This window comes from Pipistrellus hanaki (assembly GCF_964339955.1).
Source record: "Pipistrellus hanaki genome assembly, chromosome: 12".
NCBI classification, from domain to species: Eukaryota; Metazoa; Chordata; class Mammalia; order Chiroptera; family Vespertilionidae; genus Pipistrellus; species Pipistrellus hanaki.
Window position 1 is genome coordinate 48,883,657 of NC_140514.1, and position 14,752 is coordinate 48,898,408.

Genomic DNA, 14,752 nt, shown 5'->3' on the forward strand with positions numbered 1-14,752 from the left:
CTGCAGGGCGATCATGGGGTGATGGCAGGGCACCCCCTCTTCTCCCTCCCCCCTGACCAATTGCATCACATCCACTTTGGCTGGCCTGGCGCCAGTGGGTGACATAGCATGGTTGTCCAGATGATCCTTCCGCTGTTTGGCTGTTCGGTCGAGTTGCATATTAGGCTTTTATTATTATAGATAAGCCTTTTAAAGTGTATGGGCAGGGTTGCAGTCATAGCTTTTCTGCCAAGAGTATCTTTAGTCCCTTGAGCTGCCAGCTCCCTGCCTCTCTAGTCCCAGCTGCAGAGCCATTACTTACTATGCCGTTCTGACCAGCCTGCCTTGCTCCACATCAGCCTCCCCCAGAGCTTCGTTTATAACAAAGGACAAAATGTGGTCTTATAAAAACAGAATTTTAGCGGTGTGGGTTAGTATTAGACATTAGTTCCATGCCCAGATATGTCGCGTTCTCTTGTTTTCACTTAAATAACGAACAGCGTTTCTGTATGGATCAAGCCAGACCTGGCCTCTGAGGAGTCAGACGTGTTGTTTCAGGATCCAGTGTCTGAGTCAGGGCCCCGCACAGCACACTGGGTTCACGGTTTCTCCAGGCTGTCCCTGCGTTAAAGGCCAGTTCTGCTTTTCATCTGCAATGAGCTGACTTACGCTTAATAAATGCACATTTCTTAAACATTTACTGGGTTTCCTCCTCACCTTCTGCTGGGTCAGTACTTCCTTTATTTTCTGAAGTTTTATTAGCCTTCCTGATTTTGGGTATTCTAATGAGGAGAATGCTTTTTGTTGTCATCTTTTGTTTTATTTTTATTGATGATGGTTCATTTCAGGAAGAGGCCACAGAGGAAAATACTGTGAAATCTAAGAAAAGGGCTGGCCAACAGTTTGGAGTTATTTGGAGGTATGTTGCACATCATTAGAATTTCTTTTCTTTTTTTTTCTTTTTTTTAAGATATATTTTATTGATTTTTTTTTTTTTTTTACTGAGAGGAAGGGGGAGGGATAGAGAGTTAGAAACATCGATGAAAGAGAAACATCAATCAGCTGCCTCCTGCATATTCCCTAGTAGGGATGTGCCCGCAGCCAAGGTACATGCCCTTGACCAGAATCGAACCTGGGACCCTTCAGTCGGCAGGCCGATGCTCTATCCACTGAGCCAAACGGTTTAGTGCTAGAATTTCATATTACAGTTTTCTTTGGAACATGTTCCTATCACCCCCTGAAGAAGGTACGATCCTTTAATATTCTCTAGAATATAATTTCCTTTTAGTGGGCAATATAAATGTCCCAAGTGGTATTCATGTGTGCAGATTCATAAGATCTTTACCTCTAACCAACAACACCATGTTCACACTTGGTTTCCCCCCACTTAAGTCATATAACTTTCTCCGAGTATGGTTCCTTTGGTAGATTCATCAGTTGTTAATTGGAGACCTCAGTGCTGAAAGATTTAGTATTTTTGTGTACATAAGAATACACATATACCAGAATGTAGTTTAGCAATTTTAAACAAAAGGTGAATACCACTTAGCCACACAGTGGCTTTGAATTAATTAAATAGAAGTGTCTAACTAGCCATGGCCTGTGTGGCTCAGTTGGTTGGAGCCTTATCCTGTGCTTCAAAGGGTTGCCAGTTCGATTCCTGGTCAGGGCACATACCAAGATTACAGGCTCAAACCCCAGTAGGGGGCTTGCAGGAGGCAGACGATCAAGGTTCTGCTCTCACATTGATGCTTCTCTCTTCTCCCTTCCCTTCTCTCTACAAATCAGTTTAAAGTTCTTTAGGAAAAAAAAAAGTGTCTAAGTAAAAGAACAGTATTTTATGTGACTGAAGAGAAGGAAAGCTACCATTAATGTCTAAAACCTCATTTGAAATGATAAATAAAATTGCTGATTATGCCGGGACCGGTTTGGCTCAGTGGATAGAGCGTCGGCCTGCGGACTGAAAAGTCCTGGGTTCGATTCCGGTCAAGGGCATGTACCTTGGTTGTGGGCACATCCCCAGTAGAGGGTGTGCAAGAGGCAGCTGATCGATGATTCTCTCTCATCGATGTTTCTAACTCTCTATCCCTCTCTCTTCCTCTCTGTGAAAAATCAATAAAATATATATATTTTTTAAATTGCTGATTAAATTTCTTCATTAGATTTTAATAATTTTTACATAGTAAAGGGTTTGGAGTGGCATCCTGGTTCAACTTCTGGTTCTTTGCGATTTCTAAGACATTGGTAAGAGGGTGGATTGAGGTACCGCTTAGTTTGTATAACATGGTACCTTTTTTATTTTTATATTTTTAAGAAAGAGTAGATACACTGTAGAATATGACATATACAATAAAATGACTGAAAGGATTCAGGAAAAACTGCTTATTTCTGGTTGCCTGGGGCAACTTGTACCTGATGGAGGACGGGGAAACTTCACTGTGGATCCCTGCACAGGTTGTCGTTTACCTTGAATATACAGTCACATGCCACTTACCAGTGGGGAAATACTGAGCATGATCTCATCATTCTCTCGATAGATGGTTTCATCCTTGTGTGAACAATAAGGTGCTCTTCCTCACAGGAGCCTCGGTGGTGCTGCCCCTCCTGTGATTGAATGTGCTAACCTCACAGGCAGCGTGTAGCTTATTCAATGCACGTGCCATGATGTCTGTAGGTGATAGGATGTTTTCAGCTCTGTTATAATTTTTTAAGACTACTGTCATATGTGCGGTCTGTTGCTAACCAAAATGTTATTATCTGGCACATTAGTACATATTACTTATTTGTAAACATTCCTTTTCAGTCCTGGTTCTGCCATTTAACTGCAAAACCTTAGACAACTTAAGGTCCTTGAACCTCAGGTTTTCTCATTTTCAAAATGATGATAACCACTTCGCTCTCTCTGGGTAGAAGAATTGTTTGACATATGCATAAAGTGCTTGCAGTGTCTGGAACATTGTAAACTCCTGTCTCCCTTGGTTCACACGTACTCTCTTGTACCTAGAGCAAAAAACAATGCTGAGAGGATCTTTGCCCTAATGCCAGAGAAAAATGCACATTCCTACTGCACAATGATTCGAGGAATGGTGAAGGTAATGTTTGTTTGTTTGTTTGTTTATTTTTTGTTAATCCTCTCCTGAGGATATTTTTTCTATTGCTTTTCAGAGAGAGTAGAAAGGAGGGAGGGAGGGGAAGAGAGAGAGAAACATTGATGTGAGAAAGGCACATTGATTGGCTGCCTCCCACACGCTCCCAGATTAGCGGCTAGGAACAAACCCACAAGCCAGGTACGTGCCCTTGACTGGGAATTGAACCCATGATCCTGTCATGTGCAGTCTAATGCTCTAACCACTGAGCATGCCAGCCATGGCTGTGTTTATTTTTATCTTAATTTCCACTAAGTCGGTTCCTGAGTCTCAGAACTATTGACATCTGGGCCAGACTATCAGGTGTGGGACGTGTCCAGTGCATTGTCATAGGGTGTTTTGTTGCTCCCTGGCCTCCACTGCACGCCAGGGTACATCCTCCCCTTGCTCTCCCTAGTGACAACTCAGAACACCTGCAGGCAGTCCTGGAATGGGACCTGGGCGACAGATGGCCCCTTGCCAAGAGCCACTGCACTAGCATAAGTTTTTTGTTTTTTTAATATTTTTATTGAGTTTTTACAGAGAAGAAGGAAGAGAGATCGAGAGCTAGAAACATCAATGAGAGAGAAACATCTATCAGCTGCCTCCTGTACACCCCCTACTGGAGATGTGCCTGCAGCCAAGGTACGTGCCCTTGATTAGAATGAACCCGGGACCCCTCAGTCCACAGGCCGATGCTCTATTCACTGAGCCAAACCAGTTTCGGCACTAGCATGAGTTTTTTGAGAACTAGAGCCTCGTCTGCATTATTCACTGCTGTGTCACCAAACCTCAGACCAGGAGACATGCAGATATTTCTTGAATGTGAATGCATTTGAGGAAGCTTAATTTTTTTCCCCTCTTCCAGCACCGAGCTCCTGTGGAGGCATTAAACATGTACGCTGAATTACTGAACAACAGACTCCATGGTCAGTGTTTGGCAAAATCTCCTCTCCTTTCCTTCTCTCAAGAATCTGTAAAATCTTTGGGTCTTGACCCAATCATTGTGTCACTTTTAATTTTTTCTTGGGGTATTGATGCTTGAAATAGGAGTAGAGAGCCAGGTGAGGGTGGGTTTCTACTGTTGTGGACACGTCATAATGAACCAGGAGCCACCCATGCATGATCAGTTTGCCTTAAATTGAGTGATTTAGGGGTTAATCGCCCCCCAACTTTTTTTCTTTTACAGCCGATGTATATACCTTCAATTCATTGATTGAAGCAACAGCAGCGATGAATGAGAAATTTGATGAAAAGTGGAATAATATATTGGTAAGGAGGCGCTCTTGTGTCTTTACATGGGCCTGAAATAGCCTTTGCTAGAAATACGTGGGATGGAGAAATTCACGAGCATCTTCGTGGCCGTCGCCGCTGGGCTCTCAGAGGGTGGCTCCTTGTTCACACCTTCCGCCATCCCTGCCACCTGTTGCCTGTGTCTGACAGTGAGAAGAAAGTGACTTTGTCCAGAGCACACAGCTAGAATTCAGGAAGACCGGGTTCCTTTATTCATTTATTTCCCATAATACAATAGGTTTTTTATTGCAATAGTAATATATATTTGAAAAATTATCACATAAATTTAATACAAGTGAAATTGCTGGATTGGGTCGAAACATCTTTTATACCATACAACTCATTTAAAAAATGAAAAAGGCACGGTCCAATTTGTAGTCTCCTCTTTTGCTTGAGTCCCTGGCAGAGCACTGAATACAATTGGACACCTTGATCAGGTGGAGATGGGGGGACTAACCCTGTTCTCACTTACTAATGGGTAATTCTTAAATTAGGGATATAGTAACCTGCTTTAGATATATATGGCCAGAGAGTCAAGTTCTTTTTTTAGTATATGTTTTTTTATTGGACAAGTTATCTACACAGGCTTAAAAAATACTTGCTGCTTTTCATTCAACTAGGAGCTGCTGAAACAAATGGTTGCACAGAAGGTAACACCAAATCTACAGACTTTTAATACCATTCTGAAATGTCTTCGAAGATTTTATGCATTTGGAAAGTCGCCGGCCTTGCAGACCTTACGTGAAATGAAAGCCATCGGAATAGGTGAGGATGCGTCCTAGTGACCAAGATAGTGCTGATGAGAAGTTTCAGGTCCAGACAAGCAAAAAGGAAACTATGTTCTTTTTTCCATTTACACAATATTTAGGGATTTCCCTTTCCACCTGGTGCATATAATAAGCATTTACATGTTGGGAGTACCCTTGTTGTCTCCATTTTCCTTATAGCAGACTACAACGTTCTTTTAGTATTTTAGGTACTTTTTTATGGTAAGAATTGTTCACTTATAGTTAGTTTTAAATCCCAGAACATTTTCTAGCATAAGTGTACTATGTGCCGATGTGTTGTATATCTTTCTATAATTACTTTATTGAAGGTTGTTTTAGGAATCCGTTCACATTGGTATGCTTTAGTGTGTTTTTAGGGTTCAGCAATCTGGAGAAAGGCTGAATGTAGATTAAGAGGCCAAAAATGAATGATAATTTTGAAAGGCATTGGGGGTCAGGAGCTTCAGTTAAAGGAGAAAAAGTCTCAAGTTATTACTTCTTCGTTCTTAGTTCCCGTTGTCTTGACCCCTGCTTTTTATTAACACAATTTGTTCTAAGGAAAGGTGGAGACAATAACACTTCAAAAGGTAGAGTATAGAAGTATTGTCAGAGGCAATAACATGTAGATTAAGATGCACTGAGCTGTCTGGTAGCAATCATCCTATTCAGATTTGGGGGAAGTGCCTTTACCTGTTCCAACAGGTAATTGCATATGTGACTCAGCCTTTGTTGAGCCCCCAAGTTGAAGCTCTTGTAATTATGACATGCTGGAATTGGCTTCCAGCACTTTTTATTTTAATTTTTTTATTGATTTCAGAGAGGAAGAAAGAGGGAGAAAAGAGATAGAAGCATCAATGATGCAAGAGAATCATTGATCAGCTTCCTCCTGTGTGGCCTCCACTGGGGATCGAGCCCACAAGCTGGGCATGTGCCCTGACCAGATATTGAACTGACCTACTGATATGTAGGTCAATGCTCAACCACTGAGCCACACCAGCAGGCTGCTTTAGTCTTTTTAAGTGAAGTACATTAGGGATAACATTTTAGTAATAGGTGGCTGGGCTCTCTATAAGTGATTCAATCTTTATGATACCTCTCCTCCTTTTCCTTAATCAGATTTGCTGGAAATATCTTTGTTCAAAGGAATAGAAATGTATCATTTGTAAGCTATATTTTGGATAGCTGTGATTGACATTTCTTTTTTTTTTTTTTTCTATGTACCTAAATTGAAGAACCCTCACTTGCAACATATCACTATATTATTCAGCTGTTTTATCAAAATGGTATGTATGACATTGTTACATTAATTTATGTAGAAAATTTATCCAACATATTTAAGTTTATGTGGTTTATTGTTGTAGGCTTTCTTCATGCACGTGAATTAAGAACAGAGAATTCACAGATTAATCTACAATCTGAACAAAAATTCTTGAATGTGGTATCCTTGTTTGTGATGAAATGTAAAATGAGTGGGAAAGGAGGGGTCATTAAATGTGCTCACAAGGTTGGCGTACGATTAGAAATATCACCTAATGTGTAAAGCAGTGTTTTTCAACCTTTTTTGGGCAAAGGCACACTTGTTTCATGAAAAAATCACAAGGCACACCACCATTAGAAAATGTTAAAAAATTTAACTCTGTGCCTATATTGACTATATATAAAGTAATTCTCTTGAATAGGAATCAAATAACACAAAGAAAGTATTTTATAATTACTTTATTATGAAATATTAAGTAAACAAAATAGTGAAAAATTATAAAATTCTTGTCTTGTCTGCACCTACGGCACACCAGGCAACATCTCGCAGCACACTAGTGTGCCGCGGAACAGCGGTTGAAAAACGCTGGTGTAAAGTACTTAAGCTTGCTAATAAATGGAAACATGCTTCACGGAATTTAAAAAATACATCTGTGCCCTAGCCAGTTTAGCTCAGTGGATAGAACATCGGCCTGCGGACTAAAGAGTCCCAAGTTTCGATTCCAGTCAAGGGCATGTTCCTTGGTTGCAGGCACATTCCCAGTAGTGGTGGGTGTGCAGGAAGCAGCTGATCAATGTTTCTCTCTCTCATTGATATTTCTCTCTATCCCTATCCTTTCTTCTCTGTAAAAAAACAGTAAGATATATATTTTAAAAAATATATCATTAAAACTATTTTCACTTGCATGTGGATAAGGTATGGAAGGAAATGTGGATAGAGTGTGACATATTTGGGAATATTCCACATGTAGTAGAGATGCATTTTCTGACCTATTAATGCTTGGGTCATGTGATTTTAAAGATCTGCCCATATCCATTAACTGTAGTTTTCTTTTTCTTGAACTTGTCATCCTGATTATACCTAAAAGGAACACAAAATGATGACTGGCGAAAGCCATGTTTATTTTCTAAGTATGTTCTCCTGGTGAAGGTGTGTTTGTGTGTGTATGTCCATCTGCCTCCACCTTAACGAACATTAAGCTGTGATGATTCTTTGAAGTGGAGACAGACAGAGGGAAATGTCTCTGTCAGGAGCACATGGACAGCGACCTGTGACCGTCCCAGACCTGACGGAGCGTTTCACTCTGTGGGCACTTTTCTCCTTTAGCAGCAGGAGCCCTGGCCAACCTGGTGCTCGGTATCTTGCACTTGGCAGGTGGTGCAGGAAATGGACTCGTGATAAAAACTCGTTTGCTTTCTTGTTCTGCAGAAAATGCTTCGAAAGGCTCCTCCCTGGTGATCTATGACATAATGAACGAAATCGCGGGAAAGAAGTTCTCGCCACAGGACCCGGATGATGGTATGTCCAAGAGCTTGATTTCTGTTTGTGGTGACCAGAGAGGCCTTTTAGTGTGACAGGGTTTCATGGAGCTTGGTCGTGTTTTGGATGGTTATTCGGAGAAAGCCACATTATATGTAAACTGTGCTGTGTGCTTCCTCCCCACTTGCAGTTTTTTGTGTTTTTTTGTTTGTTATTTATTTATTTATTATAAATCTTTATTCAGATTATTACAGGTGTTCCTCTTTTTTTTTTTTCCCCTCATGGCTCTCCTCCACCTGATTTCCCCACCCCATGCCCTTACCCCTTGCCACTGTCTTCATCCATAAGTATAGGATTTTTGTTCATTCTCTTCCCGCACCCCTCACACCCCTTCCCCCCTGAGAATTGTCAGTCCACGCCCTTTCTATGTCCCTGATTCTATTATATTCATCAGTCCATTCTGTTCATCAGATTTTTTATTCACTGCATTTTTAAACTCACTAGTTGGTAGGTATTTATTTGATGTTCATAATGTTTATCTTTACCTTTTTCTTCTTCTTCCTCTTCTTAAAGAATATCCTTCAGCATTTCATGTAATCCTGGTTTGGTGTGGATGAACTCCTTTAGCTTTTTCTTGTCTGTGAAGCTCTTTATCTGACCTTCAATTCTGAATAATAGGTTTGCTGAGTAGAGTAATCTTGGTTGTAGATTCTTGCTGTTCATCACTTTGAATATTTCTTGCCACTCCCTTCTGGCCTGCATAGTTTCTGTTTGAGAAATCAGCTGACAGTTGAATGGGTACTCCCTTATAGGTAACTAACTGTTTTTCTCTTGCTGCTGGTAAGATTTTCTCTTTGTCTTTTGCCCTTGGCATTTAATTATGATTTGTCTTGGTGTGGTCCTCTTTGGGTTCCTCCTGTTTGGGGTTCTGTGCACTTCCTGAACTTGCAAGTCTATTTCTTTCACCAGGTAAGGAAAGTTTTTTGTCATTATTTCTTCTAGTAGGTTTTCAATATTTTGCTCGCTCTCTTCTTCTGGCACCCCAATAATTCAAATGTTGGTATGCTTAAAATTGTCTTGGATCCTTTTTTCTTTTTGTTTTTCTGGTTGGGTGTTTTTTGTTTCCTCACATACATTTCCATGCTTTGGTTTAATTCTTGGGTTATGTTGATCTACAATTGAGTTTCTGTATATTCTTTATTCAGACAGTGTATGCTTAATTTCTGACTGGTCCTTTTCCATTTTTTTTGGCATTCTTATTAAGGTCCTTGCAGGTCTCATCAAATTTCTTGGCCGTTTTTAGAAGATTCTTGAGTAAACTTATAAATGTGGTTTTGAACTCTATGTCAACCAGTAGTTTGCTTTCCTCCATTTCTTTTATTCGTGACATGTTTCTTTGTCTCCACATTTGGCTGCTTCCCTGTATTGATGGAGTGACTTTGTGTGGTAGGTGACCTATAAGGGCCAGTAGCTCAGCCTCCCCAATCACCTGAGGTGGACGCTCTTGGTGCATCCCTTTGTGGTCTGAGTGCAAAGTCTGTAGTTACTGATACACTGGGAGGAATGGACCTCCAGGCCAATTGGCTGTGAGGACCCACTGTTTATAATGGAAGAACTGCTGTGCTAGAGACACGCTTATGGTGCAGGACTTACTTCAGTAGGGCTTTGGTGCTCACTGAGGCTGCCTCTTGAATGTGTCACTTATGTATGTGAGGATTTGAAATGTGGTGTCTCACACTGACTATTAGGTACCTTGGCTTCTGGATCTCCAATGGGGTGCAGGTCGGCTACTGTCTGAGGCCACCCAGCAGGAGCTACAGCAAGAACTACAGTTTTCTCCTCTTTGATTGGGGTTTGGAGGTTTGGATCTGTCTGACCCAGGCTGCAAGTTTCTTAGGTTAAGCTGCGATAGGGCAGGCCATTCACATGCAAAAGCCACTGCTTGGAGCTTGAGTGGGTTTGTAGGTTGTGCAGGGCAGGGTCTCAGAGTCACTAGGCTAGGGCATGGCAAACAGTGATGGCTGCCAATCAGCCATCTCTGCTTCTCAGACTGTGTCCTGCACCCCAGCACAGCAAACAATTACACCTGCACGCAGCTCTGCAAGCAAGCCACCCTCACTTTCTGACCCGATGGCAGACAGTCCAGCTTCTCCACATAGGAGTCTGGGTCCCCCGCATCTCCCCAGAAAACTGGATTTCAGAGTAATCGGGAGCTTGTCACCCTTCGGGTCGAAAAAAACAACGCCCACCACCAGCCCAGATCACGCGCCTCCGCATCTCAGCTTTTCAGCACTTGTGCACATCTCAATGCTCTTCTCTTCCCCTTTAGTTCTAGAACCGCCACACAGCCATCTTTCCTGTGGTTCTGGGTGATAGATGTCCTGTCTTTTTTTTCTTCTTCTTCTTTAATATATTTTTATTGCTTTTTCCACAGAGAGGAAGGGAGGGGGATAGATAGCTAGGAACGTCGATGAGAAAGAAACATCGACTAGCTGCCTCCTGCACACCCCCACTAGAGATGTGCCCGAAACCAATGTACATGCCCTTGACCGGAATCGAACCTGGGACCCTTCAGTTCGCAGACCGAGGCTCTATCCACTGAGCCAAACCGGTTCCGGCAGATGTCCTGTCTTTTAGTTGTAGTTTTGAAATTGTGCGAGGCAGCAGTTTAGGTGTTTACCTCCGCCTCCATCTTGGATCCTCCTACCCCACCCACCCCCACTTGCGTTTTTATTCCTTCAGGTTTATCTTATACATTGCTGTATTTTTGTTACGATTTTTATTAATGACTTGAAAATATATTTTATCTAGCATAACCAAGGCTCTTCTGAATTTTTATTTTCAGATATGTTTTTTCAGTCAGCCATGAAAGTTGTAAGTATCATTTGTTTGTTATTTAACTTTTTCTTTTAACCCATTTCCTAAATTCGTCCGTGATTGAAGTGCTGGGAGAGGCCTCTACCTGATTCTTTTTCTTCCGGACTCTTCTGTTGATGTCTATTTAAAAAAAAAAAAAAAAAAAAGTTTTATTCATTTCAGAAAGGAAGGATGAGGGGGAGAAAGGAATGGAAACATTAATGATGAGAGAGAATTATTACCTGCTGCCTCCTGCACACCCTCTACTGGGGATCGAGCCCACAACCCAGGCATGTGCCCTTGTCTGGAATCGAACCATGACCTCCCGGTTCATGGGTCAATGCTCAGCCGTTCAGCCACACCTGCCAGGCCTGTTGATGTCTTTGGCTCTTCCTTTTTCTAAAATCTGTGCTAAATCACATTATATCTCTACCCTTTGTTTATTGTATCTTGTCTTTTTTTATACCTTTTTTCAGATAAGGTTTTAGAGTATTTCATATTTGCCTGTTGGTAACATCTTACACTGATGGTGGCTGTTATTAAATTATTTTCTCATTTTATCCTGCTAATATAGGAAACACTTCAGGCAGCTTCAGGATAAATAGCATATCCTGCTCCCTGAGGAGCACTGCTTCACAGTTAGTGTGTGTCCTTCTGGGCTTTGCCTCGGTGTGCAGAATGCACGCGGACACACTTCCACGTGCTGAGTTTGTTCAGAGCAGTTCAGGGTTTCACAGGCGGAAGGACCAGTTTACTCCGCTCTCTTCTTGTGCTGGGTTTGGAGTCGTTTCATGGGCTCTCTGCTTGTACACTGTCTCTCAAGGGCCCTAGTGTTTTCATAGGATTGATTTCTAAAGATATACTGACTAGGTCAAAATCATTTTGCTTTAAATTTCATAGAACTTGGGGGTTGGTTTAAGGTTGCCCCTTCCCCCAATTTCTTTTATCTCATTTGGTGTCAACCAGTAATATGTTGAATCAGCATAAATGTTCCCACAAGTAACTATACTGTTTTTTGACGTAATGAGCGGGTATTCAGCTGCTAACAATCTCTAAGAATGATGCTTATTACCTACAAATTTTCAGTGCTCCTCTCTCAGAGATCTAGAACTTGCTTACCAAGTACATGGCCTTTTAAACACTGGAGACAACCGGAAATTCATTGGACCGGATCATCGGCGTAATTTCTATTAGTAAGTGTGTTGATCTGTATCTTTTGGCATTGATGGTGCACCTTCGTGCATCCTGTAGGTGAATCTGCGTGTGGGAGGCTGGTGGTGGCCCTCCCAGCACATCTCTGATTTCGGGCAGCATGGCCCTGACTCAGCAGTACGTGTGGGTAGAGCCCTGGGTTCCTTTGTGACAGTAAACACACATCTTTTTCCCGTATGCCCTCCTATTTTATATTTTTTAACTTTACAGCAGTGACGGTCCCTAAAGATTTCATCCTTCTTTCCCTTAAACATCACCGAGGATATGTTTTTATTGATTAGAGAGAGGGAGAAAAACATTGACCTGAGAGAAACATCCATCAGTTGTCTCCCTTAGCGTCCCAACTGGGAATCGAACCCACAACCTTTTGGTGTACGGGACAACGCTCCAACCAACTGAGCCACCCGGCCAGGACACAATGAGGCTTCTTAAATGGATTTTCTTTTAGGCAGATAAAAACAAGAACTTAAGGAATTGGCTTGTTACTAGATATGTAGTGATTGTCTTCTGTATGCCCAACCCATTCTTCACACTGAATCTTTAAAGTGAATATGATACTCTCCACTCCCCTTGAGCCTCTAAGAATATGAGAGGCGGCAGTTGTAGGGCCAGTGGGGTGAGCGGTATTCATCGGGGAGGCCTGACAGCAGTTAGCACCTCCTGGGTTAAGCGTGGGCCCATTTTACTTGAAATTTTTCTGTAATATGTCAATTATTTGTAAATTTTGTGTCACATACTCATACAATGATGCTTTAATTTAATCGTTCTGCTCTTGTTAGGGATTTTAGACTAAACATACTTATTCATTGCAGTTCCAAGTTCTTCAGTTTGCTATGTCTCATGGAACAAATTGATGTCACCTTGAAATGGTATAAGGACCTGATACCTTCGGTAAGATGACTCATTACTTCTCATGGGTCATTGTATACGTCTTTTTTGTTACCTTTGCTGGTTAATATTTTTTAATGTATTTGTATTTCTCTTAACCAGGTCTTCTTCCCCCATTCCCAAGCATTGATCGATCTGCTCCAGGCTCTGGATGTGGCCAACAGGCTGGACATGATTCCTCAGATTTGGAGAGGTCAGTGCAGCTGTGTGTCCAGACCCATCTCACGTCCTTGTCCTGCATTGTGGTTAACAAACATGTTAACATTGTTAGAGATGGAAACTTCCATCTTTAACTAAATGGAATTTATTAGTTGTTTTATTTCACAATCACTTGCTTACGTTGCATATTAAATTGCATGAGTAAAGTATTTTTTAAATGGCCAAAAGTAGTTCCTTAGCGACAGGAAAAGGCTAGGTTTTTTGTACCTGTTGTGTGATAAGACAAAGGGAAGATTAGAATCCATGCTAATTATTTAGCACACCCTAAAAGTAAATGCAGGTTTCAAACCCCAAGGCCTGTCCCTCTCTGCCATGTTTCTTTTCACCACTGGTTCTCTTCCTAGGCAGACAGTGATACTTAAGTTTCTGGAAAACAGCCCTCACTCGGGGGGGGGGGGGGGGGGCGGCGGGACCGCGGCGGGTGTTGAGATGGGGAGAGGGTATGTGTATGAACTGGCTACAAGATGCTGATCATAAAGTAAGTTTCTATCTGCCTCAAGTTTCCATGTCTGAGACACTGAGGCTATAGCCCTGCCCTTCTACTTCATAAGCCTGCACTAATGATTATATATAAAAGGTCACTGGCAGTTCTTAAATGCTGTAAAGCAGGATCTTACCATTTAGAGCTGGTGCAGCTCAAGTGTAGTGTGCCCGCTATGTTCACACTGGGCCAGGAGCAGCCATAGCTTTCGCTGGTCTCTTATCCACTGTTAACACTGACCAGCGGCTAGTTTTCTGCATTTCTTGACTGAAATAAACCTGGAATAGATCATGTCAGCAGCTTAAGTTTACCCACTGAAAGTATGGGTGACAGCTGACAATAGGTAAAGTCCGCCGGAGAGGACTGGCCGTCCATGATGGTGATCACTTCCCTCTGCATTCCTTTTTTGTTTCAAGATAGTAAAGAATGTGGTCACGCTTTCCGCAGCGAACTGAAAGAAGAGATGCTGATGCTGATGGCCAGGGATCGGCAGCCTGCAGAGGTAAGTGTGTGCCCGTTTCATGTCAGCATGGGTGTGTGCTCTGACACTGAGGGCCCTGGAGGGTACCTTCTCTGACTCCATCTGACATTGTGGTGAATTCTGCCATTTACACCCAGGTTTGAATTACACACCTCAACTTCCCCAGCCATTAGCAGAACACCAGTTCTATAAGCCACTCTTGTTCCTGACATCCAGAACAAGCAACATGGAAGTGGCTTCTTTCTGTCCTGGCGGTAGCAGCTCGCCTGAAACTAGAATGTCTGTCTAGAAAGAAGGCACTGGCTTACCCCCGGGCAGGCGTTTATTTTTCCCAGTTTACTTGTGCGCTTCAGATGTGATGTGTTCACATGGTCAGGGCACTGCTCAGACGCTGTTCTTGGTCCCCTGGAGTCTCTTGAACTTCAGTTCTCACCAGACCAGTTAGCAGTTCTGACGGCAGCCTTTTTTTCAGCTTCAGGAGGCGTTCGCTGACTGTGCCGCGGACATCAAGTCTACTTTCGAAAGTCAGGATGCCAGGCAGACTGCTCCGCACTGGCCGGCCAGCGCTCTGAACTGCATAGCTGTCCTGTTCCTCCGGGCCGGGAGGACCCAGGACGCCTGGTGAGTCCATTCCCACGCGTGGCAGCCAGAAGCGCTGTGCTTGCATCTCAGCGGACATTCACCCTGGTCAGGAGAGTCTCAGATTTGGCTGTA

The 14,752-nt window shown here is 42.5% G+C and overlaps 1 protein-coding gene across 1 annotated transcript in view; it reads left to right on the plus strand.

Moving 5' to 3' along the window:
* PTCD3 (pentatricopeptide repeat domain 3) overlaps positions 1-14,752 on the plus strand; it is a 29,536-nt gene that overhangs the window by 12,123 nt on the left and 2,661 nt on the right. Inside the window, exons 9-21 of the mRNA XM_084900234.1 lie at positions 828-898; positions 2,984-3,071; positions 3,973-4,033; positions 4,294-4,376; positions 5,018-5,162; positions 6,397-6,447; positions 7,851-7,940; positions 10,747-10,775; positions 11,844-11,950; positions 12,782-12,860; positions 12,960-13,050; positions 13,974-14,059; positions 14,511-14,659. Coding sequence (XP_084756360.1) covers positions 828-898; positions 2,984-3,071; positions 3,973-4,033; positions 4,294-4,376; positions 5,018-5,162; positions 6,397-6,447; positions 7,851-7,940; positions 10,747-10,775; positions 11,844-11,950; positions 12,782-12,860; positions 12,960-13,050; positions 13,974-14,059; positions 14,511-14,659 — 1,130 coding nt within the window. The remainder of the gene's footprint in view (positions 1-827; positions 899-2,983; positions 3,072-3,972; positions 4,034-4,293; positions 4,377-5,017; positions 5,163-6,396; positions 6,448-7,850; positions 7,941-10,746; positions 10,776-11,843; positions 11,951-12,781; positions 12,861-12,959; positions 13,051-13,973; positions 14,060-14,510; positions 14,660-14,752) is intronic.